The sequence below is a fragment of the Hemitrygon akajei genome, chromosome 6 (genome assembly GCF_048418815.1).
Source record: "Hemitrygon akajei chromosome 6, sHemAka1.3, whole genome shotgun sequence".
NCBI classification, from domain to species: domain Eukaryota; kingdom Metazoa; phylum Chordata; class Chondrichthyes; order Myliobatiformes; family Dasyatidae; genus Hemitrygon; species Hemitrygon akajei.
The window spans coordinates 143,391,362-143,418,290 of record NC_133129.1 but is presented as its reverse complement, the minus strand read 5'-3'; the positions used below and the strand labels follow the sequence as shown (position 1 = coordinate 143,418,290).

The 26,929-nt window shown below is 38.6% G+C and overlaps 1 protein-coding gene across 15 annotated transcripts in view; it reads right to left on the bottom strand.

Moving 5' to 3' along the window:
• sox6 (SRY-box transcription factor 6) overlaps positions 1-26,600 on the bottom strand; it is a 598,739-nt gene extending 572,139 nt beyond the window's left edge. For 4 of the 15 annotated variants that reach the window (XM_073049436.1, XM_073049444.1, XM_073049440.1 and 1 more), the window contains exon 1: positions 21,797-22,307. Coding sequence is in view for 4 of the 15 variants with exons in the window: in XM_073049425.1 (XP_072905526.1) it covers positions 26,493-26,548 (56 nt within the window). In the remaining 11 variants the exon portion in view is untranslated. Of the gene's footprint in view, positions 1-1,862; positions 1,927-12,997; positions 13,042-15,832; positions 16,566-20,772; positions 20,865-21,796; positions 22,308-26,002; positions 26,462-26,492 lie in introns of those variants that run through there. The other 11 variants (XM_073049434.1, XM_073049425.1, XM_073049424.1 and 8 more) reach the window with 11 other exon arrangements.
• Positions 26,601-26,929: the final 329 nt, after the last annotated feature.

Sequence of the window (26,929 nt, the reverse complement as noted above, 5' to 3'; positions counted from 1 at the left end):
TCATCTTCAGCCTGGCTGATATGCAGCAAGACACAAATTATTGGCCCATTCTTACCACCATCAAGCAAAACAGCTGCTGAAGAGTCAAAGGTACAAATACATCTTTTGCAACAATCATGAACTTATCAATTCTAACAGTTGCAGGTTGCTAGTGCTACCAAATCTACCTTAAAGTCAAAGAGGCTAATTCAGCAACAAATCATCAGATTGTGGTCTGCCTCACATATGCACATAAGTATTGGTACTTTTGAAAGTGGAGGAACTATCTTTTCGACATATGGACTCAAGAAACACTTGAATCCACTCTTGAAACAATTACAAATGGAGTTAGTTCTGAAATACCTATTGCCATCTTGGAGAGCAGAGAAAATCTGAGCTGCAGCAGACATTATATCAACCACAGCAGAAACATTTATATCACCCCTGTCACATTGTTAATGCTGAATAATGGAAAATTTTGCACTAGGAGAGTTTAGGCACCAACAACAGCTTCACCTAGCCCCAGATATGCAATAAGGCAAAGACAGAGGGTATTTCTCCCACAAAAAACATATGCAAACTAAAACAAATAAAAAAAACACCCAGTTATCAACAGATAGAAGTTTCAAGGCAATGATCTCATTACATTGCCAATCAAACTATCAAGACCTACTTTAAAATACACATTCTTGAGCAAGGCCACTTAAGGATATCATGTTCTAATTCACCCTAGATAGAGAGGGAAGGTGTAAATGCTTGGTATTTTGGACTGAGGATTTAGTAGAACAGTGCATTTTGTGAAGAGAAATAATGACTTATACCACTTGTCTTCACTATTTCTCTATGAATCTGTTTTTGTTAATTTTCTGGACATAGACAACTATGATTGCACTCCCTTGGATTTTCCTGAGGGGATTAAAATCAGCTACATCATTTAAGATTTTGCTGCAGTCATGATAATGTTTATCTTTAGCTTTTCAGGCATTTATTCTTTTGCTGTGCCACCAATGACCAGATTTAGCAAAAATCAGTTTCATACATGGCCATAAAATTAAAATACTAGAATGACTTTAAAAAAGCCATAGAAGATCAGGTATCTCCTGGGAAAAGAAAATCAGTTAACTTTTCAGGTCAGTGATCTATTGGAAGAGTTAAGGAATAGTTACAGATAAATGAGTTTTAAGATTCAGAGAATTTGGGGAGGGAAAGAAGGAACACAGAAAAATCAGCAGGTACAAGGCAGATGAGAAATTAAAAAAACTCCAGATGTTAGTGAAAAATAATTATCTGAAAGAGTCAGCGTGGAATATGGCCTAGCATAAGCACAATGTACTAAATGCCAGAAATATGAAAATAACTGAAAATGCATATAAATACTGTATGCAGCATGTCTGCAACGTCTATGGGAGAGGTTAACAGAGTGAACATTTCAGTTCAATAACCTTTTTTTGAACTAGTAATGTCTCAATTGCTAGTCCTGTAAGTCATGTCAGCCTGGTTTAAAGAAAAATCTGAAAGGGCTCCTACCTTGATCTGGATCTCATGACTACTGTTATAAGTGGAACTTTATAGATACACATCCTATTAGCATTCAAATTTCAAAGTAAATTTATCATCAAATTACATGTATGTCACCATATACATGTGATTCATTTTCTTGCACACATACTCAATAAATCCATAGAATAATAACCATAACAAAATCAGTGAAATACAGCACCAACTTGGGCATTCAACCAGTGTTCAAGACAACAAATTGTGCAGATATGAAACAAAAGAAATAATAACAATAAAAAATAATCAATAAATATCGAGAACATGAGGTGAAGAATCCTTGAAAATGAGTCCAGTTCATTATTGAAAAAAATTCTTTGTTAACTAACCTGGGGATGATTTTAGACACAAGAGATTCTGCAGATGCTGGAAATCTTGAGCAACACACACACAAAATGCTGGAGGAACTCAGCAGGTCAGGCAGCATCTATGGAGGGAAATAAACAGTCAGCGTTTTGGGCCAAGGCTCTTCAGTACCAATGAAACTGTTCATTTCCTCCATAGATGCTGCCTGGCCTGCTGAGTTCCTGAAGCATTTTGTGTGTGTTGCTCATTTTAACTTGGTTACGGTTGGGAAAGGAAGCAGGTTAGGAGAGAAATGGATAGTTGTAGATTGTCTACCTGGAATAAATTCTTCACAAAACTGTGAAAACAAAATTGTTTTCCATTGAAAATCAAACTATGCAGAATGTATAATAAAGGTTCAATCAATAAGCATCTGTTTTCCACACCTAATAAAGGTTGCAATAGGATCTACTGTCCAGTATTATACACATGAGAAGTAATTAGAAATCTGTTTCTGTTTGATCATGTATCTAAATGTGAATTACTGCCATCCACACAAAAGGGAAGAAAAGATAAAATGGATGGAAGTTGATTTCCATTTATTTGCTGTAAAATGTAATGCCTTTGATTTTTTTTTAGGTCCCTGGGAAATCAGCTGCACTAGTCTTAGAGGAGTTAACTAAGAATATGCACTCTTAATTATCTGCTAGTCATAAACCATCAGTCAAAATTTGGCTGGGAAGCAGAATTTTGATACTTTCGATATAAACTTTTCATTTCACTTGTAGACCCAGTGGGCAAAATATTTGGCTTGGCACAACAATGCTAATACTGTTTATGCCAACGCAGTTTGACCTGATTGCTGACACAAGTGCAGATTCTGCACCAGCAGCTGTGGCGGTGGCAATTTCAACCCTTCCTGTCCAGACACTAGGAAGTTAGCGTTACAGGTATGTGTGGGTGGGGGAATGTCAAGCTGGAGAGGCATTGCTTCACTTTGAGTTACCTGATTTATTTTTAATCCTCATCATTCCATTTCTTCAGCCAAGTATCAGAAGGAGATGGCTGCTCATGCAAGGTACTTAAAATCAGAAATTTATCAGTCTGGGTGAATTTAATCAATTCTGATAGAAAGAAGTAAGTATGGGACATAGTCTATTAATTAACATCTCTAAATATAAAGTGAAATATATCAAAAGCCTTTCATCTGTACAGATTAGCTGGACAACGGCGGTCAGCACTAAAGTCAAAAATAGAATTTTCCTCCCTAGTAAGGTCTAAGCCAGTTTTTTTTTGTTTTGCAATTGAAATAGCACTGCTGTAAATTAAAGGTGAAAATTTAGCCCAGTTTTGGCTCCAATCTAAACAGACTGAATTTAAACCAGATTCTGCAAAGCCTCAGTAAAATAGTGTTGGTTCTTCATATATCATCTGATGAATTTCATTCAAAAATTAGTGTTAGGTTATTATGAAGATCATAATGTACGAGGTTAAATATGGTGCAATGATAATAAATGCAAATTATTATGACACATAAATGCTTCCAATATTAAACTAAAAATATATAACTTTTTAAGTTATTTCTTAAAAGAAGATACAGACAAATATTTTGTAGCATTAAAAGTGTAGTTTTAGCAGAAGCTATTAGAAGCTCTAGCCATACTGGCATCAAGAACTGAAATTTTCCTCCCAGTAATATTGAAAAGCCCAAGTAACAGTTCGATTACTATCACTCAAATGTGCACATGAAAAAAACCTAATTTTCTTTTCGAAGTATCGCGGTCAAATAAATCAGGATTCTGAGCCACATTATCCTTCTCAGCTTTAAACTAATGAGATACACATAATCTCCCAATACTGTATCTGTATAATATCATCCCTAGTGTCTCCCTCTGCCTGATTTGATGTTCTGAAATGTTAACTGCTAAAATATATTTCCACCATTAACCTCGTTATAGTGTTTGGAGACAATTGCCTCTTCACATGAGTTTACACAAGGACTAACCCCGTGAACTTATTTTTCGTAAAACTATTTTACTCTGGAAGGATACACATATGGCATTTAAAATGCAGCAGCATTCCAAAAAATGTAAGAATCGTCGAAAAAAAACTGCAAATGAAAGTGCTAACTTAAAAACAATCTTCATTCTTTACTAAAACTGGTTGTGAAACTTTCTTTTCAAAAACATAGAATATTTAATTAAACAGAATTAAAATGTTTACATTTTGTTATATCTTAGAGGAATGTGGAAGGAATAAGCAAAATCTGTGGGACGAAAGGTTCAAAAGTACAAAGCATTTTCAAGCTTCTAGAATGCAAGACTATTAAATCAGAGTTCTTAGTAAAGTCGTCCCTGTTATCGTAATAAACTATCTGCAAATATAATTATTTGAAACTGCTGGGTGGATGGCCATGAAGATGGAAAGTGCATTTTACACCATTAAAAAAATCTTATTGCTAAAGGAATTTATTAGCTTCCAGATGTAAAAAGATATGTAGATTAGATACAGTACATCATTTAGTCATGTAGCTAAAACTCCAACAGGCATAATTATATTTTGAGATAGGATTTATGATGAAAATAGGTCTGTTTTTATTATTTTAGCATTACAGCTAGCTCTTATGTTAAATTTAATAGAACAAATAGCATTCCAGTGCTTCCAAATGCTGAATTCTACTGCTTTCAAAAGACAAGGACAGAATAAAATACTGCAGAGAAGCTTTGCCTTTTTAAGGTGTGAAGTGCTGGTCTGCACAATTTTTAACATACCAGACCTAAACATTATTTTTTTTAAGCTATGCAAACTGATACAGAGCACAGTCGACTGCAGATAAACACATACCTGATGTAAGCACCGAATACCAGGGCACCAAATCACTGCTCTTTTAACATTAAAATGCAGTTCACAAAACTTTAATAAATTGCCTGTGTGTATATCAGATCTCAGCTGTAATAACTATCACCAAATACCTCCAGTGTCCTAAAATTACAACTTACAACAAGTAAAAGGAGAAAGAGTGAAAATAATAAAACCACAAATAGTGTTTCCACAAGGTTGAAATCTGGACTGAAAGCTGGGCCTTTACTAAGAAAAAGAGAAGCATTTAAACCTCATTTTACTGCTGAATTGTGTATTGATAAATTAGCCCCACCAATGCCAAAGAGGCAAGGTCTGCCTCTGCAGAACACTGTGAGCTTTAGAAAATTGCAGTTTTGAAATAAATCACTGACAGATTCAGCAATGGTACTTAGAACAATGTCTGTTAGCCTTCGCCTGCTGTTTACACTTGTGGTTGCACTCTAGGACAGCTTAGTAATACTGCTTTTTATGGTGTGGTTAAAGTTGACATGGAAGTTGTACTCAAACAAGGGACATAAGACCAATGAGCAATGTATTCCCAGTTTGGACTCTGACTGTGCTTTGTATTTGGAAATCCAAGAAGGATTACATTGGATTTTACACTGTCTCTAACAGCGGTTCTGGTAAAGTACTGGTATTTGGTTCATAGGCTCCACAGAGCTGTGTAGTTTAGGTGCTTTATATTGACTAACGGGAAATACACAACCTGGATATTGCCAGTGGCAAATTGTCCCAGGGACACACTGTAAACATGTTCCAAATGATTACACAATGCTCTCCTCCAATAAAGTTCAATGTCAAATTGTCACAGCATCACACAAATAAAATAATGCATATTGTTACAAACTTGAATATACTAGTTTCTGGTTGCTTTTGTATATACGTTTCGGTTTGAAACCATTATTTGCATTGAAGAATGAGGGATCAACAAGCATAAATTATAATGGCAATTTCACATTTTTCTTGAATCAAAAAACATTAAAATAGCTATCTGCTTGTGTGCTGATGTGTGAATACAGCTGCACATATCTGCATTCTAAAACATAACACGTTTTATTATTAGAGAGGAGCCAGTGGGAGAAATGTTTAGGGCTGAAGAGAAAAAGATTCACAATCGTGATTTATGATTCATCTTTCACAAGCTCAGCCCATCACAAAGTGACAACTTTTACATCTACCTGAGAGTGCACTTAGTTTATGATCTCATCTGAAAGCGACCAACTGCAGCAGTGAAAGCACTGTTTGTGGTATGGGCAACGTCAATGTGTATTTATATAGTACCTATAATGTAGAGATGTGAGCATTGTATTGTCCTTCATTAGCTGGAGGATTGAGTTCCAGAGCCCGGAGATAATGGTGCAGCTCTATAAAACCCTGGTAAGACCACACTTGGAATATTGTGTTCAATTCTGATAACTTCATTATCAGAAGGATATGGAAGTCTTAGAGAGGAGATTTACCAGGATGCTGCCTGGATTAGAGAGCATGTCTTATGAAGATAAGTTGAGCGGGCTAGGGCTCCTGTCTTTGGAACGAAAGAGGATGAGAAGTGATTTGGCAGAGGTATATAAGATGATATGAGGCAAGATTCAGTTGATAGCCAGAGACTTTATCCCAGGGGCATGATTTCTAATACCAGGGGCTAATACCTCCAATTTTAAGGTGATTGGAGGAAAATGAGGGTGGATATCAAAGTTACATTTCTTACACAGAGAGTGGTGGGTTCATGGAACACTCTGCCAGGGTTGGTGGTAGAGGTAGATACATTAGAGACAGTTCAGAAACTCTTGAATTGGCACATGGATGATAGAAAAAGTGAAGGATTTGTAGGAGGGAAGGGTTAGATTGATCTTCAAGTAGGTACAAAATTGTGGGCCAAGGGAGCGTGTACTGTTTTGTATTATACCCTATTGTATGAAATTTGGCTGTGGTCACATAAGTTGCTCGTGCAAATGATCATCAGGACAAAGGAAAATATTTTATGTGAAGTCTTGAGGGAAGAAAGCTAAAAAGGTAATAGAAGAGAATTAAAGCTTAGAACATTTGCAAGTGTAGACACAATTGTCAATGTACATGCAATTCAATTTGTCTTGGATATATTCAAGAGGTCAGAATTAAAGAAGCATAGTTATCTAAAATAATACATTTATGAATTGTTAAAGCACAAAAGGAGGCCATTCCTCCTATCATATCAATGCTGGGTGCATGGTACGCCCTGCCAGGGTTAGTGGTAGAGGCAGATACATTAGAGGCATTTCAGAATCTCTTGGATTGGCACAAGCATAAGCAAACCCATTAGTCCTATTCTGCTGTTCAGGAAGAGATTACAGATATATAGAGGAGCAAGACATGGATTTAAGAGCAAGAATGATAATTATGAACTTGCATTGCAGTTTCACCAGAATTGAACTCAGTCACTCAGCACTGAGGTCCTGGATGTACAAGGTGTGGTGAAGAGTGGGACATGTACGACAGGGCTTTGGAGACATAAAGCACACAAAGGGTAGAAAGAGGGTGTAATATAGCAGCCATCTATAGAGAGATTAAAGTTTCATCAGCAGATGAGCTGTGGAGAAGACAGGCAGATGTAATGGAAGTATTATTGTCAAACTTGGTGATACTATGTTCAACTAAGGTCAAATAAATGTTGCGAACAACAGTTCTATTTTGGACAGCTGCTGGGGGTGGGAGGGTGTCCAATGCTGAGATCAGAAGGTGAAGAGGAACCAAGACAAAGTCTTTGGCCTTCCTAATCTAAAGTTTCTGCACATCTAATACAAGATTATTGTCAATTTTAAGACAGTGGTAAATCTTAATTTGTGCATAATTGCTTGAAGTAAGACTTCAGCCCAAAAGCTTCAAACTTAGATACAAGAGCGCAACTCTCAATCCACCTTCATTAATTTCAAAATATATTCTCGTGGTCCAGTGAGATTCACATCAACACAGAAAGATGTAGAGTGACAAAATGGGCCAATTCAATTTTTCTGATCAGTAATGTGGAGGGGGCTAAAGGGCTTGCTACTGAATAACAAAAGATGGGAAAGCTGGCAGGAATCAGCCACCATTAGATTAATGTCACTTTATACTATCCAAATTGATAACATTATACATGCATAGATGCAGAGTTCTGCTAGATTTTAAATATTTTGTTGGATGGAGGTCCTAAAATACATGTTAAAACTATTTAGTAGTAATTTTTTTCAGACCTGCCTGAGTGCTTTTTAAACCTGCCACATCACTGCACTACTCTTCTGTTCCATTTGATATCAAGCATAAATGTTTTCTGGTGATCACCTTGAGAGGGTCTCAATGCTATAATGCAGAATGAGATCTCACCTGACTCCAAAAATATAATGTAACTTTAATACTGGAATTAGTCACACATCTAGAGTTGCTGGGGATGGGAACCAGAGTGCCAGAACAAATAGTTGAGAAAAATGTTATTAAGCTTACATATAAAGATAGGAATCAAAAGGTTGAGCATGGTGGGACTAACGTTCTGAGCTGCATATATTTCAATGCAAGAAGTATTGTAGAAAAGACAGATGAGCTGAGGGATTGGATCAGCATGAGGAATTATGATATTGTAGCCATTAGTGAGACTTGTTTGCAGGAGGGGCAGGACTGGAAGCTCAGTGTTCCAGGGTTCCGTTGTTTCAGACATGATAGAATGGGAGGGATTAAAGGGGGGTGGGGTCGCATCTAGTCAAGGAAAATATCACAGCAATGCTTAGACAGGACAGACTGGAGAGCTCGTCAAGTAAAGCTTTATGAGTAGGAATGAGGATTAAGAAAGGTATAACCACATTACTGGGATTACAGAATAGACCACTAAACAGTCAGCAGGATTTAGGGGAGCAAATTTGTAGAGATCGCAGACTGTAACACGAATCATAAGGTAGTGATGGTAGGTGATTTTAACATTCCACATTTTGACTGGGTCTCCCATACAGTTAAAGGTCTGAATGGGATAGAATTTGTCAAATGTGTTCAGGAAAGTTTCCTTAATCAGTACATATAAGTCCCAGCATAGAAAGTGTGATACTAAATCTCTATTAGGGAACGAGGGAGGCACTTTCAATCAGGAATCATAATGCCAATACTTACAAGGTAATAGCACTTATGGAAAAGGACTGGTCTGGTCCTTGAGTTGAGATTTTAAATTGAAGAAAGGCCAACTTCGATGGTGTTAGAATGGATCTGGCAAGTGTGGATTGGGTCAGATTGTTTTCTGACAAAGGTGTATTTGGTAAACGGGAAGGTGAAATTTTGAGAGTACAGTGTTTGTATGTTCCTGTCAGAATAAAAGGCAAGGATAACAGTTTTAGGGAACCTTGTTTTTAGAGAGATACTGAGGCCCTGGTTAAGAAAAAAAAAGTAGGTTCATAGCAGGTATAGGCAGGTAGGAAAAAATGAGGTACTTGTGGAATGTAAGAAATGAGAGCACTTAAGAAAGAAATCAGGAGAGTTAAAAAGTTACTCTAGCAGACAAAGTGAAGGAGAATCCTAAGGGCTTCTGCAGATACATTAAAAGCAAGAGGATTGCAAGGGACAAAAATGGTCCTCGGGAAGATTGGAGTGGTAACTATGCATGGAGACAAAAGAGATGAGTGAGATCTTAAATGGATTTTTTTGCATCTGTATTTACTCAGGAGTTGGATACAGAGTCTATAGAAGTGAGGCAAAGTAGCATTGAGGTTATGGACCCTATACAGATTACAATGCAGGAGGTGTTTGATATCTTGAGGTGAATTAGGGTGGATAAATTGCCAGGACCTGACAAGGTGTTCCTCAGATCCTGTGGGAGACTAGTGCAGACATTGCAAGGGTCCTAGCAGAAATATTTAAGTCATCCTTAGCCACGGGTGAGGTGCTGGAGGACTGAAGGATAGCTAATATTGTTCCGTTGTTTAAGAAAGGCTCTAAGAATAAGCCAGGAAATTATAGGCCAATGAGCCTAATAACAGTTCGTTGGAACGTTATTGCAAGGTATTCTAAGGGACCAGAAAAATAAGTAGTTGGATGGACACCAACTGAATAGGGATAGTCAACATGGCTTTGTGTGTGAAAGTCATTTCTAACCAACATTATAGAGTTCTTCAAGGAAGTTACCAAGAAAGTTGATGAAAATAAGGCAGTGGATGTGGTCTACATGGCCATTAGCAAGGCATTTGACAAGATCACATATGAGAGGTTGGTCAAGAAGGTTCAGTTGCTTGGCATTCAAGTTGAGATAATAAATTTGAATAGACATTGTCTTTTTGGGAGAAGCCAGGGAGATGGTTGCTTCTTTGAGTGGAGACCTGTCAGTTGTGCTGTCCCGCAGGGACTGGTGCTTTGTCCATTGTTGTGTGTCATCTATATCAAAGGTCTGGATGATAATGTGGTAAATTGGACCAGTAAATTTGTTGATGACATCAAGACTGGGGGTCTAGTGGAGAGTGAGGAAGACTATATAAGCTTACTTCAGGATCTGGACCAGCTGGAAACTGAGCTGAAAAATAGCAGATGGAATTTAATCCAGACAAGCGTAAGGTGTTGCACTTTGGTAGGACCAACCAGGATAGGTCTTCAATAGTGAAGGGTAGGGCACCAAGGAGTGAGGTACAACTGAGGGATCTGGGACAGACATCCATAATTCATTGAAAATGATGTCACAGGTAATTGAGGTTGTAAAGCAAGCTTTTAGCACATTGGCCTTCATTAATCAATGTACTGATTACAGGAGATAGGGTGTTAGGTTAAAGTTGTATAAGACATTGGTGAGGCTTAATTTGAAGTATTATGTGCAGTTTTGGTCACCTACCAATAGGAAAGATGTAAATACGTTTGAAAGAGTACAGAGAAGATTTATAAGGATTTTGCCGGGACTTCAGGACATGAGTTATAGGAAAAGGTAAATAGGTTAGGAATTTATTTCCTAAAATGTAGAAGACTGAGGGAAGACCTGATAGAGATATCCAAAATTATGAGGGCTATAGATAGGGTAAATGCAAGCAGGCTTTTTCCACTGAGGTTAGGTGAGACTACAACTAAAGGTCATGGGTTAAGGTTGAAAGGTGGAATGCTTACGGGGAACATGAGGGAAAACTTCTTCATTCAGAGGATGGTGAGAGTGTGTAACAAGTTACCAATGCAAGTAGTGGATGTGGGACTGATTTCAACATTTAAGAGAAATTTGGGTAGGTACATAGTTGGGAGGGGTATGGAGGGCTATGGTCTGGGTGCAGATCAATGGGACTAGGCAGATTAATGGCAGGGAATGGACTAAATGGGCCAAAGGGCATGTTTTGTGACTCTATGACTCTATCTCTCATCCACCCACCCACTGTCATCTCCAGAGCTCAAGATATCCATATATTGGTTTCTTTATATATGGGTGTTTAGTAGTAATGATCCAGATATGATTTGTGCACAGATCATACCACTATTCAATGCAATGATGTACAGATGACTGAAAATGCCATCTCTAGGGCTTTGATTAAATCTTAAGAAAATGTTCTAAGTATCAATATATTTAAAGTAAAAACTGCATTGCACAAAACCTGAAAGCATTATAAATAATAGATTTAAATTATCAACAAGTCCTTAGCTCAAAGTGAATAACATTATACTGTTCAAATTATATGGTGAGATCTTAATGTACAGTATATTAGTGCTGATTAAACATACAGAATGATTTATTGACACCACTAAAATAGAGCACTGAAGAATTTCATACAGATTTGTGCAGCATTTACACACTAACATTAGACCGCACAAATTTAAGGTTTAGGGCTATATTTCAGAATGTTACAGCTTCTCATGAAAATAACTGAACAGTTTATTGGAGGTGTTAAGCTTTAGGTGAAGAGAAGGCATGAAACCGATTAATTTTGCTAACTGTATACAAGTGATTTTTTGCACAAATGAAGCCTGGGCCTTCTCTGCATGAACATTTTAACAGTCAGTATGGTCTTTCACTTATAAAGAATTACCTGGTCTTTTTAATAGGGAAAATATCTGTGATCTATGCTACTGATTGCATAAGCATAAGACATAGGAGCAAAATTAGACCAATCAGTACATTGAGTCTGTTTGCCAATCCATCATGGCTATTTATTTTCACTCTCAACCAACTTCTCCTACCTTCTCCCCGTAAACTTTGCCACCCTGACTAATCAAGAGCTCCACAGCTGTCAACTTCCACAGATTCACCACCTTCAGCTAAAGAAATTCCTCCTCATCTCTGTTCTAAATGGATCTTCTATTATAGTCCTAGATTCACCCACTATACATCCTCTTTACATCCACTCTATCTAGGCTTATCAAGATTCAAGAGGTTTTAATGTGTTCCCCATGTATTCTAAACTCCAGCAAGCACACACCCAGCACATTCAAACGCTCCTCATACGATAACCCTTTCATTCCTGGAATAATTCTCATGAACCTCCTCTGGACCCTTTCCAATGCCATCACATCCTTTCTTAGATAAGAAGCCTAAAACTGCTCACAATACGCCATGTGCAGACTGACCAATACCTTATAAAGCCTCAGCATTGCATCCTTGCTCTAATACTCTATCCATCTCCAAATGAACGCTAACATTGCAGCTCCCTTCCTTACCATCAACTCAACCTGTAGGGAATCCTACACAACAATCCAACCAAAAAGGCCCAGTACACATGTTAGTATATTTCTTATAATACCATGGGCTCTTGTCAGGCATCCTCATGTGTGGCACCTGGTCAAAGGCTTCTGAAAATCCAAGTTATCAGCATCCACTGACTCTCCTTTGTCCATCCTGCTTGTTATTTCCTCAAAGAACTCCAATAGATTTGTCAGGCAAGATTTTGCATGAAGGAAACATGTTAACTTTGGCCTATTTTATCACGTGCCTCCAAGTATCCCAAAACCTCATCCTTAACAATCAAATCCAGCTTCTTCCCAATCACTAAGATCAGGCTTACTGCCCTACAGTCTCCTTTCTTCTATCTTCCTCCCTTCTTAAGGAGTTAACTGACATTTGCAATCTTCCAATCCTCTGGAACCACTTCAGAAGCTAGTGATTTTTGAAAGATCATTATCAATGCTTCCATAATTTCTTCAACTACTTCTATCAGAACCTTGAGATGTAATCCATCTGGTTCAGATGACTATCTATCATCAGACCTTTCAGGTTCCCAGGCACCTTCTCCTTAGTAATAATAACTACATTCACCTCTTCTCCCTGACACTCTCAAATTTCTGACATACTACTAGTGTCTTCCACAATGAAGACTGATGCAGGATACTCATTAAGTTCATCCGCCATTTCTTTGTCCTCTATTATTACCTTTCCAGCAGTCCAATATCAACTCTCTCCTTTCTCTTGCTCTTCATGTATCTGAAAAAAAATCTTTTGTTACCCTCTTTTATATCATTGACTGCATTGCCTTCATATTTCATCTTTTCTAACAGCCTAAATGTTGCAGAAGTGCTTTGTGGTTCACTAGAAGGCAAGGGATCCCCTGTACGCAAGGAAGCTCAAACCTATGATTTACAATGATAGAATTGTTAAATTGCATTCTTAAAACTGATCAAGATATTTTTTTCTTTTGCAATAGTGGTTAGCACAATCCCTTTACTGTGCCAAGCATCACTGAACAGGGTTTGATTCCCATCACTGTCTGCAAAGAATTTTTTATGTTCTCCATGTGAATGTGTGGGATTCCTCCATGTGCTCCAGTTTCCTCTCATAATACAAAGACATACAGTTAAAATTTGCTTTAGTGAGTTGAGGGCATGCAATGTTGGCACCGGAGGTGTGGCAAAACTTGTGGTGTTCCTCGGCACAATCATCGGACTGTGGTGATCACTGACGCAATGTGATGTATTTCACTGTATGTTTCAATGTAAATGTGATAATAATGCTAATCTTTACTTTTATGATTCATTGCACTTTAATGAAAATGTAGCAAACATTTCAACAGATGCACAAGATGCTGCAATATATGGAAGGGTCTCACTGTAATGGGCTTGCCTCAAATGCTAAAATAATGTAAATACTTCATTAACTGAGCTCTTATTACATCCTAATGTGAATGACAGGGGCAAGGCCTTAACCAAGTCCTGTCAACCATGTTACATCAACTTTCTACAAGGCTATGACCTACCAGGTCAACTCAGTTTGTTTAAAATAGAGTGGAATTGTTTTTAATCCATCAATACATGTTGAGTCAATGATTTATATTAATATGGGGCACTATTTCAAGTGTGTTGGCTGATTAAAATTCGATGTTATCCAATAATCTGTGTACAGAACAAAAGGGTGACTATTGCCTTCAAATTAATCCCAAGCAACTATGTTCTTCATTTCCTGATGCATTACATCTTTCAAAAGTGTTCTTTATTAATCTGAAAGATTTTTAGCTGTTGGTCACCCCATTGTAATATTCACATTATATGTTTAATGATTGTTACAATATTACCACAGGTTCATAAGGAATTTTTAGCTTCCTAATGTCCCCAGGTAAATGTACTATACAGTCTCATATGGAGTTGGGCAAGGTATGCTCCAAGTTAAATCCTGGTCTGCCTGGAGTAATGTGATCTCAACTGGGACAATGTCATGAGCAAAAGATGCTCAGGAAAAACTTTTGCCTTCACTTCTGAGTCCTATCCTATGACCCCTGCTGGAGAGTGCACATCTAGGAACTCTATAAAAATCAAGCTCTATTGTGTTTCTCTTCATGATCAAACTACCAACCATCAATCATAGATCTGAGTTGGTAATAGAAAGTGTCCAAAAGCTGTAAGTCGTACTCCATCTGGAATGGCACCTGAGGCCAGAAAATATTGGATAAAATTGTAATCATTCAACTGACTTAGGCTACACCCAGAAGATGTGAGAAAGTGCCATGGTCCAGTCTTTGCTTCATATATTCTGGATATACTCACTACTTTGTTGTTTTTGAATAATCAAGTCTAGTCATTTGAGAGACATAAATTTCAATCCCAGGATGACATAACAAGAATTATATTTCTAATGACAGGAAAGATTTCAGGCATGAAATACATCTGGTATATATTTCCCGTGTTGTCACGCATTTATTTGATGCCAATATGCAAAAAATGAAAAGAAAATTAGGCTTAAACTAAAAGAAATGTATGTGGCAATATGCATTTTGTGTGATATACCAAACTCGTGAAACTGCTCTCAGTAGTAGGCTTACAGCTATTCAAATTCCACATTAGATTTCTAAAGCTCCATTTCTTCCTTAGCAAGTGTAAGCCATGAGGGCAATATTCATAATTATTGCACTTTACAATTCAAACAGAAACACTGCAAAATGCCTTTACACCCACAATTATGTTTTAACTAAAATCCTAGTGATAACAGTAAATCTATTCTACTGAATCTAGAATTACAACTCTAATCAAATTGGAGGAAGATTTATTCCTTTATGGAAAGAAAAAATTATATCACTGATTTTGAATTAGTATCAACAAGCAACTGTCTGCAATAGACGACTTCCATGTACAAAAGAACAGAGGCTATAAGACATAGAATTGTCACAGCAGACTCTTTATCGGTCAAGCAGATTCCCATTTTAAAATAGTATTCTGTCCAGTTAATAGTGATCACAACTTTCAGTCCATAAACTGAATCTTTGGTTGGCAGGTCACAGAATTGACCTCTGTTGTGCAATAATACTCTCAGATTTCGACTTTGGGTATTATAAGTCAATTAATCACTCTACAATTCTGCAGTCAATAGTTTACTGCTGTAGACCTCAAATACAGTCAATAGCCAGATAAAATATATCTTGCATCTTGATGAACTCAATATATTCCACTGGATTACAGATTAAATAAAGCATAAGAGTTAAGTGCTACTTAAACACTACAGTTTTTAAAAATGCAGCTGTATGACTGTGCACAAGGTGCAGCTTTGGGATCTGTTAATTACAATTGAACTCTCTGAGGATTATAGAAGCATATTTGCATCATGTCAAGAATACATACACATATACAATCAACTTCAGGAATGGGCACTTTCTCCCTAGAGTCTAAATAATTAAACATTATTCCGTTTGTATACCTAATGTTTTGCTTATGATTAGTCTCCTGTTACAAACTTGAGTATTGCATGTTTAATAAGAAATATGATTTGTCAGCAAATAATTACTTCGACATGTTAATGAAGTCATAGTTGTCTCAATTGTTTTTCAGCTATTCAATGAAAAAAAGACCAACGATTAAATAGAAGCAACTGAGATTCCATATAATTGACGATTGTTTTCCATTACGTCCTTGGAATAAGTCTTCAGGGCTTGATCAAGGCGTTAGGGAGCACAACTGCTTTCAAACACGTGAGACAAGAAAGACTAAGAAAACGTTCAGTTCGTATCTATTTCCCACTTTTGCAAAATAGAAAAATCCTATTTTATTAAATAACACTATTAATACTGAAATAACACTATTTTAAAGAGAGTTCATCTATTTCTATATGCAGACAATATATGGGCCCCATAGAGACTATGAACTATTCCGTGTGTTTTCTCAATAAGAATTGTTCCTATATATCTCCAGCTGTTGGCACACTTTTTCAAAAATACATTGCTGAAAACTCCAAAATGTTTGCTCTTTGGACTGGGTTAGTTTGAATTCACAATACAGTATGTGCACTTTTCGAAACTTTATGACCTGTTCCAGAGAAGCCAGAGAAATGGATAGTTCCCTTGACTTTCTCCCTAACACACGGCCAGTTGGAGAGTACGTTTCGTGGTGCATGCTACTACTGACTACTGCTGCGGCTGGGGCTTCGCTCGCTGGAGCCTGCAGAATGAACGGATCTGTGGCTGGAACGGTTTGCAGAAGAAAGAGTCTTGCGAAAATCACATCTTGAGTGCTTGCCAAGCCTAGAGGGAGAAATCGCCAAAGATTCACCAACTCCAAGCTGCTGCACGAACAAAATCACACACAACTGAGGACTACACAACAGAGCTTGTTAAACAAATCAAAAAACAAAAAGCCGTTAGCGAACAACGTCTATTCTCTAATGGAGATGGGGGGGGGGGGGTGTTCAATCCAATATCATGTCAAGCAATTTTAAGTCTATATGATGGGACCTTTGGTTGCGCGTATTTGTGTTGGATGTTCATATCTTGCAGGGGTGAACTGCGTTAGGTTGAATTGAGTAACCCCGGCACCACAATGTCCTTTCAGACCTACTCGCACTGCTGCTTTGACTTGTGCCCGCTGTGACGGGAAATCTGAAACTCTGTCAGCCAGTCCCGACCTTAACCCTGTCTGACAGCCCACACTCCTGTCCCGGTCTCTTGCAACCTCCTTTTAATTTTTTCACAGTTGCTCGTCAACTACAACTGAACTGTTTGCGTCAAGAAGTGTTTTCTCGATCATTCCCTTCGCGGTACTCAGCTTCTTTAAGCATTTGCTCTCGTGTCTCTCTCTAACGTTTGCCGTTGGCTACCAGCACGATCTTCCTCTTCATTCTGTCTCCTTTTTCTCCTTTCCCTCCTCTCACTCGCTTCTCTTCCTCCATTCTTTCCCCTTTTGCGCCTGCACAGATTTTCTGTCCAGTCCAAACGACACGGATAAGGAACAAGCATTGTTTGAATGGACGCGCCACAAAAAGGTGCTCAGGATGCACATAGGCGGGGCTAGTTCACTTCTCAGGCGAGCACAAACTGGGTCTGCAGCACCTGCAAAGTCTAAATACGCCGGATACGGTGATATCTCGAGTCTATGAGTTATTTTAAGGGGGGAAGCCATCTGCGCTCCTCATCTGAAAGAGGCGGTGGGATGGTAGATGGGGTCGGTGGGAAGAATCATAGGCTCCGATTGTACACCTCAACTGCAACATTTCAAACTACAAAAATATTTTCAAAGTGAACACCGCAAAAGCAACTTTCAAACCTACTAGTTTGACCTTAAAAAAAGAAATAAAATGAATCTACAATAACCTGGATTATATCCGTCACGGTTTATTTTCGAGCGGTGCAAAACGTCAATTAACCCTAGAAATGCTAACGTGCATCAAGGAGCTAATGTATTTAGCTCAAAAATTATATTTGAATTGCACGTTAAACAAACATTTTCCCAGAGCTCTGCAAAATAAAATGTACAATTTACATAGCTATTGGTTCTCCAACAAATGGCATTATTATTTTGAGAGCATTTATTTTAACCAGGTGCAACTTTCGTCGTACGGCAGTCAGCAAAAAGTATTGATTTTCCATCATAATAACTAATCAAATTATTAACTGGAGCGGCACAGGCTCTCTAAGAAGGAGCAACATTTTTTCTCCAATCGCAGGGTTTAGGGTATATGTACATTTTCAACCTTAATTATCCATGGCCCCACCGAAATTGGGTGATACTGTACACAAACTACATTATTACATCGATACTGCGAAGAGCATCAAAAGCAAAGGGAATTTATTTTCTGTCTTACTAGTTTAAATGTTTCTATATTTTGATTTTTACTTTAAACTTCAGAAGAATGTTATCCATTTAGTTCCCACTACCTTTAAATTATTCAGAATTTCATTTCATGGAAAATATGACGATGATGTTGAAATGCAAGTTGCTGATGGTCCCTTTGCAATTTTGCCTTTGATTCATATTCTCATTAAGTTCAATTTGTACTATAAATTAGACGCGTTTCTTGGACAAACAATAATGATTGCCGCTGCAGTTTAAATCATTCCAAATGCGTTCCATTTAGTCTGTGAATATGCAAAAAAACTGTAGTTTGGCTGAGAGTTGAAGTGTAAACGATACTGAATCTTAGGTTGATTTGTAAATGATCACAGTTCAAATAACTGATTTGGGGAAAAAATCCTTATGATGAAATGATATGGGATTTTTGCTTTAAAAAGTTGTCTTGATTGAAAAGGCCAGTAGTGAGCAGCAATCAATAAATGGTACATTAGGAAATGCAAAATTACTCCAAAATTGTTCTTTGTTTATTTTAGTTTAATGGATATTCCTGAATCTCTTTATCATTATTATTATTATTATTGTCTAACTTTGGCTTCAATTTTTATTAGGTATTTGAATATCCAGTGTATGATCCACAGGTCGTACAAAATATCAAATTGTAAACTGCTATAAAATCAATATTGAATAGTGACATCTTTTTTAAAATTCTGAAAATATGAATATATGAACGCTTCTTAATTTGCTTTTCACTATAAGTAATTATACCTGAGCTGTAGAATGTTGAATATGAACTAAACTAATGGCATATCGCGGTTGCAGAGTCTATATCTGTCAACAATTTAAATATCACACCCCCGCTGTTGACTCCAAACTTTAGCCTTGTAGCTCCTCGGTAGGTGTTTATTATGTGAAATATATACTGCCTTAATCAAGTGTCCCTGCTGTTCACGGCTGTAGAGGTTGAAGAATGTGAAAAGAGAATAATCCAAGACTCAGTGGAGTCGCTTTTTAAGACGCCTCTGTTGAGATCCCAGACATTGCAGTTTAGCTCTGTAGTATGGACACAATCTGCTGAATTTGCAATCTAATTATAAATGTGCCATTTGGACATCCTTTCAGCTTCAGTGCCACCATACCTTATGAGGGAAGTTACTTTAACAGCAAGCAACAAGTCAGACAGCTGTTCAAAACAAAATGCCATTAGCAGATCAACTTTTCCCTAACACTAGGACTAGCCAGGGTATTGTTTTACAAACAGTCTTACAGCATTAGCTGCATTATGTATAACGAAGAATGGTTATTAAATGAAGTGCGTCTCGATAACTTATAGGAACGGTCAATAAAATCTATCTTGATAATCGTTTGCTGTGCAGAGAAATCACATGAAAGCAAACAGAACACGTCATTTTTAAAGACTGCTGTTAACATAAGAGGATTGTTTAGTACATGCAAATACCTTCCAGCGAGACTCTCATTATATATAGTTATTCGGAATAATTCTCGATTAGTCGTAACCACAGTAGAAAAACTGAAATAGTGTGTTTTCTACATATGTCTATCAGGTGAAATTTCTAATAAAGAGTTTCAATACAGTTAACAATTCATCACTAGAGTCTAATCGAGATGTTTACCTTTAGGTTTACCATTTCATTATGCCTATTTATGAATAGCAGATACAAATCATAAAGAGAAAACAGTACAGTATTTTAAACGCACAGGAAGGTATAGCTAAGTCACGCAGACCGTTTTCATAAAGACATTTTAAAATCAGTCGAAGATGACATTTCTTGCGCATATTCGCATCATTTCAGAAAGTGGTTTGTGTGTCATGCTAAATAAAATGGGAGAGATGTAATATTGCAAATGACTTCCAAAAACTTTCAGTAAACAGATGTGATGTGGTTAAACACGCTTCTTATCTGCGCTCAACATGCGAATTCTTTTTTTTTAAATTTCTGGTGAAAGTTTTGACTCAGTATTTTGGGAAACACCCCTGGCCCGAATGTCAGAAAGAGCTAATCTCTTCTCCCCAGACAACTTTCACATTCACTCTCTCCGCCCCACAACGCCCCCCCCCCCTTCCCGTCACCGAGGTAAAACAGTAACAGGCACAACATTAATTGTCTTTTCAAATTTCTCTCTTGTTCTTCTTTTCCAACCATAAAAGTGAGAATTCAGGAAAGGCAGCTATCAGATCGATAACATCAGGACTTCTAACTGGTAAACAGGCAATGTCCCATTTAGAGATATCATTTAACGCTTTCCTTCTTTCACGCAATGGGGAGAACAGATATTGCAATATTTCATAGAAAAAATACCTTAATCGGATTACAAACAGCACGTCACCGATGGAGCCACAGAAAGAAATACCCCAAATTAATTTAAAGTGTGTATTTGTTAAGAAAATGCATTAATGCATACCGTATTAAAATTAAAACCAAATTTAAAGATGAGATCGACGCCAAATAAAACGTAAATACTCTGATTTTATAAGGAAATTGGGTGCATGAATATAAAACTACATAAAACTTTCTAAACAATACGGTCATTGTTATCTAATCGATATGCATTCAGTTCGGGGGAAATCGTGAAGTCCTACATTTCAGAACTGTTCAAAAATAATTTTATCAGTGGTGTTTCAAAATAAATTTTACGACTCACGTTTGGCCCCTGTAGTTGACAGAAGTGCGTGATCGCGCCTAGTAAGTCTGCTATATGGAAAGGTTGGGTATTGTCTCCTTATGGGTCGGTCTCCGGATGCCTGTTTTATTTTAATTTACGTGCTTGTGCATTCTTCTCAGGTCAATTTGCATGACCCCAGCAGAACTTACTAAAGAAGAGATTATCTCAGACAAAGGCGGGAATGGATAAAACCACAGAAATGCCAGCCTTATAAATTCTTTGCGTGAAAACTATAGTTTAATATAAACATCAGGCAGCATCTTAAGCGTCCAGATTGCAACTTTATAATTCTGTGATCAGAGGCTTTCCACGGGCGGTACTTAACATCTAGTACCGCTGTGTGGACAGAGTCGAAATTGCCGCCTGTCTGTATCAGGAAACTGTTGCTAATTGTTTCGATACTGCACGGATGACCAGAGCAACATAAACTAAACTTCGCGTTATTTATTGAAGGTGCTGCGACACTATTATTATCAAAACGAAATCATAGCTTTCCCGAAAATCTTAATTTCCCACTTGTATTCGGAAACGCCGGGGTCTGAATTCCTTCCCACCCCGGATTGCTTGGTAAAACTCTGATTCCCAGCGTATGGGATGATCGCCTTCCAAAGCGTGCGGTTTGGCGTAAAGAGCGGATCGCGGAAGCGAAGAATAGGGGTTGCTAAGCAGAGGGGGAGACTTTTTCATGTGTGTACAGGGAGCATAAAGATTTCAATTTGCAATAACTCGCGAGGATTTTTAGATTGTAGATGACTATCTGAAGTTGGGGGGGGGGGTGCGGTTTGTTAGCGGAGCAACCTCTAGGCGCGCTGTCCTTTCCGCACAAACTGACCCTAACCAGATCGCAACAACAACGGAGAGAGAGAGAAAAAAAATCAGCCTCCAGCCACAGCACAACCCTTAAGAAGAAATCCGTAGAAATGCACACAAGCAAAGGACTCTAGACACAACAAGCAACGCGCGCACACACAAAAACAAAAACAGAAGGGTTTTGCCCGGTTACCTTAGAAGCCAGTCTGGCGAGACGCAGCTCCGAGCTATCCCGTGTCGTTAGATGTGTCTAATCGTTTTACAATTTTAAAACAATCGTTATGTATTAAAAAACAAAAGAGCTGAAACGAAGAGCTTAAAGTCAGCTGGAGCGTCCCCGGGCCATGGATAGGGGGTGATGGGGGTGGGGGTGTCCGAATCGCTGGCAGAAGTTGCCGATGGGCTGCCGAAAAATAATATTGCTATTCTCTTGTGGAACAAGTGAAGGCGATGGTTAGTGCTGTCAATCTTGGCGATCAATTCCAGCGGCCATGTCGCAAGTATTCAAAGCATTTCCCGTCGTGCAACATCAGAAAGTGAATGGCCAGGGCATTGATCTTATGGCTCCCCCCTCGCAACCAGCCTTGATGTCTACTGCTCCCAAAACCAGAGCGAGAGAGAGAGAGAGAGAGAGAGAGTAAGGGACTGAGGCAAGAGGGGAAGAGATCGGCCAGCCACCGGGCCAACTCATGCTACATACAACACTGCCAGCTATTTACATCCACATGCTGGTCAGAGATTGCTGAACTTCGCAAACGCGAACAAATGTAACGCATCAAAACTGAAAGAAAACCCAACTTCCCCTCCCTCCCTCGCCGATCCGCACAGACCACAGCCTCTACCGTTCCCACGCATTTCAGAAAATCTGCCAATTCCAGCGTTAATGTTCCTGAACTTTTTTTTGTTTAAAAAGCTATTATTTTAATTAAAGAAACCGCCACATTATAAACACGCTGGCCTTCGGGAAAAAAACGCACTGATCTCGATACCTATCGTTTGTACGGAAAGTGATACCATTGGAGAGAGAGCGACTGGGTCGATCTCCGCGGCTGTGATAAGACTATTGAGAATAATTGATTGGATTTATGAGAGAACGGCGTTTGCCGGAGCTGTTATTCGGATCGCAGAGTACGGCTGCGAAAGCTAACACTGAGAAATACGCGCTGATCATCTGGTGTGTAACATTTTTACCGATGCTGTGCAACTCGGAAATCTGATAGAGTTACACATTAACCCTTTGTCCGCCACTTTTCGGAGATTTGATAATCAGTCTCAGATAAGTCAATTATCTCGTGCACTTAAAGTAATATTAAATATATTTAGGGAAGGGAGGGGAGACAGGCACCAGGCACCCTCCTTTTTTCAGTTTAAGCTACTCTTTCTTTCTCGGGCTTGCATTTTCAGAGGTTATCAGTGAACTTGTGGCCAGCAGCGAGAACCACATTTAAAAGGATTTTTTTAAAATCTGAAACTTCGCTGCCCAATCTGATTATGCAACTGGAGTTAAACCTATTGATGTCAGCCGGTATGAAGATGATGTATAAGGTGACATATCGCTGAACCTGGAATCAACGGCAACATCAATGAAACTGACACCTAGCTGGTAATGTAATCAATCTGTATTATATTACAACGCAGCAGCCATAAGGGTGCATAGCTTATAAGTATATCCAGCAACCCCCCCCCCCCCCCCATGAAATCACATTTGAAGTAGCAACGCTTTGATTTTGGATATTGCAGATTCTCTGTATTGAAAGCCACAAAATGACCCCTGCTCACCCTTGCCTGGCAGTTGTTATCAATACAGATAAACTTCCAGCTCTCCGTTAAAATGATACCGAATTACAAAAGCTTTGCTATCTATTGCTATCGGTAAGTGTTCACTGAGGTAGCTTGTTATTAGACGAAATGAAATGGAAAGAAAGCTAGCAAACGCGTAACAGGTACCATCACGAAAACTACCACTCCGGTCAGTAATCTGCATTGCCTGCATACAGAAAGAAATTCAGATTCCAGATTAATTTCATGCCTGCAATGTTGAATATAACACAAATATGTATAAATGCCTCATTTAATAAACTGCAACACGGTGCCAATCGTTTAGCAGATTGTATATTTCAAGGATAGCTGTTTAACAGCAGAACCTTGATCGTAATCTTAACCCGACATATAAGGGTAAATGCTGTCACATTCCAGATTCACGCACACAAACTTTAGCACTGCACGGAGTGGAGGGGTGCAATTTATTACAAAGTTCTGTGTGTCTCTAACTTAAAAACTTAACTTACAAGCAACATTTCTACCTATTCTGGGAATTGCATTGACATGTTTAACATCAAGTAAGTGATTTTTCCTTGACTAATATTATTTTCATATTAATATTTATTGTGTGCATTAAGCATGGTAATGCAATGTGACTAGAGATTGCCCGCAGTTCGAGACAAGACTGTGCACACGCGAGCCTTCAGGGCTGTGCTTTAATATATTGACACAACTTCAGTGCAAACTCGTCCATCGTATCAACTCTGACCTGGTTGTTCTGTCCGTAGGAACTGTCACCTATCGCTTCCTTATCAAATGGCAGCTTCTTCCCCAAATCCGCTCCTATTAAGATGGTTTTTTTTTAAAGCTAATGGTATGTTCAAAGGGAGTAAACATACCAAAAATGTGAAAACAACTAGACGTAAATATTACAACTGAGAGCGTCTCAAGTATTTGAAAATTAAGTCAAGTTCCCGTTGGTCATTTTGCGATTCGATGCTAAATGGAACTGCGTAAGGAGAATAACACTCCAACATAACGAGTCTGGAACCACCTGGTTACACGGGGAGGGATTGTCCGCTTCGGTGAATACTTAAGGCATGCAAGGAGTTATGCAAAATCGCTGATCGCTGTAAGTCAGCGGAGTCTGCTCTAATACAAAGAACGGAAATAAAAACTCAGGGCTGACCAAGTACAATCGACCTTTGTTAAAAGTGCAGCTTGTCAGTGAATTTAAGACATTTGGGCCAATAACGCGTCTTTGACCTCGTGTCAGGATGATATGATGTTCCAGATTGGAGGCACAGTAGGCGAGAACAAAAATATAGGCATTTTCTGGGGATGGGAAGCAGGTAGCCGGGTGTTGGAGGGCTCTAATCTTGCCCTTTCTCCTTCACGGAGCCGACCTGAATGTCACAACTTTTGTTTTGTTTAAGTGTAACCGCCTACCGCAACCTGCGGAAATGGATACAAATCTGCCCAAGTCCGCAATGATGGTTGACTTCCTGCGTCTCCTAACGCTATAGGGTGAGGCATGCCTTAAATACCTTCATACTGGATTTAAGTATTGATGAAAACAGCATAAAACCCAAGAGCGCAACAAAATGGACAAGAACACCTCCCCCGCCCACGTTGATGAGTTTGGGAATACTGACAGAGTCAAAACTAATAGATTTCCATCCACAACATTATCAAAAGCCCCGATTTATTTCTCAATTGCACACAGGGAGCCCTGCGCAACGGCCAATCCGGAGCAGCTTCGAGCCGATCCGTTGTTCAGCTCTGCAAAAAAAGGCAGTTTGGGGAGTCTGGACGTATTAAAGAAACTTTTACTTTGAACCTGACAGCTCGTGACAATTTCGCTCACCCAGGTGACAGCTATTGGCACTGGCACACGGTTTGCAGTAGGTGCTTCCAGGTACGCGAGCGTGCGTGTGTTTGCTTGAAGAGTGTACACGAATGGTTGTGTTTCTATCCATGCGGCTAGTGTGATGCGCGCAAGAGAATAGACGCCTCCAACTTTAACAAAATGACACGGCGTGAGTTGGGAAGCTTAATTTCGTAACACATAGACCGAGAATAAATCAGTCCAAAATCTGTTCTGAGACAAACATCTGGCGAGCTCTTTCGTACATCCAAAACAAAGTTAAATCCAATTTCGAACATATTAGTCTATCACAAAGACCGAAGACAAAATTATTCCTCAGTCCTTTGAATCTCTTATTACGCGCTTGTCTTTAAATCGCAGCTAAGCTTATGAAATATGACCAATCTTTATTGACCATGTCAGTGTTGCGCTAGTCTTACCGATAAACTGGATGAAATCGATACCGGTCGCCCACCCTCGCCCAAACACAACTACCACATTAGCATTTGACCGCCCCCTCCTCCCCCCATCACATTTACTAAAGGTACTTTTTATAACAATTCACATTAAGAAAGATTCCATGGCCTGTCTGATTCAAGTGGGATTAGTAAAACTACGGGAAATGGAACCTTGTGAAGGAATTTGACAAAAGCGAAAAGGTATGGGTGAAAGTTACCCAGAGTGTTGTTGCTGAGCCTAAAGGAACTGAAAACAGCCTTAAATAAATTCTTACCATTAAAAGCAATATATGTTTAAGTTAAAGGAACTTACCTCAAAGTGTTCATTAAATATACTCGGTGTCTGATATGGTGAGTCGGGCGCTCAGATTTAAAGCGAGCGTTCAGGTTAACAGTTAGAAACCATTGTTTGCATTTTTACATGACAGCAAACCCAATGAATATAAGTGAGGGAGAGCAAATGTTACTCAGCAAAATGCAGAATGCTTACATTATGTACAAACAGTTCAGGCACAATTATTTTTGTAAGCAATTGACCGCAAGCTCAAAAAAGGAAACACAAAAGAATTAAAACAAAACGGCGCGCAAAATAATATTTCCCTTGGATTTTAAATGTTACCTGCCCACACAAAACAAGCTGAGAATCTTAATATTTTAATTTCTGGTACAAGATTAAGTAAGTGAAAATAAAAGTTTCAAGCGTTGCCTTTTCGGTGGCGGTGTGAGCACGATGACACCAGACACACAGCTACACAATACTGTAAATAACATTGGCATGCTATTAATAGGATGGCTGTACTTACAAGGAATGAGGGCTGGATGCTGTTGGAAAAGCAGTTTGTGTTAATGGAAGAGTCATCCAGGCCGGTTTGAGAGGAGTGGCACTGACAAGCTGGAGGTTTACCTTTACCAGCTGATTTTTAGCGTCAGCTCCCCCTCTCCACCAACCCCCACCCCACCCCCACCCCAATCTCTGCCTTTCATTTTCACATTCCCTTTGTTCTATAACACACGCGTCACCATCTTGCACCAAAAAATGAATAATTAAATCAAACTGTGCATTGGCTGCGAGGGATTCAACACATTTCACTTTCTAGCAAACTCTGGGTCAATAATAGTTCCTCGTTTTTTTAAAAAAAAAGAACTAATTGGAAAATGAATTAAAATTTAAAAACTGATCATAGAAAAAGGAGACAGAATGTCACTTTCACTGAACTAATTCACTGAAAATGGATGGAGT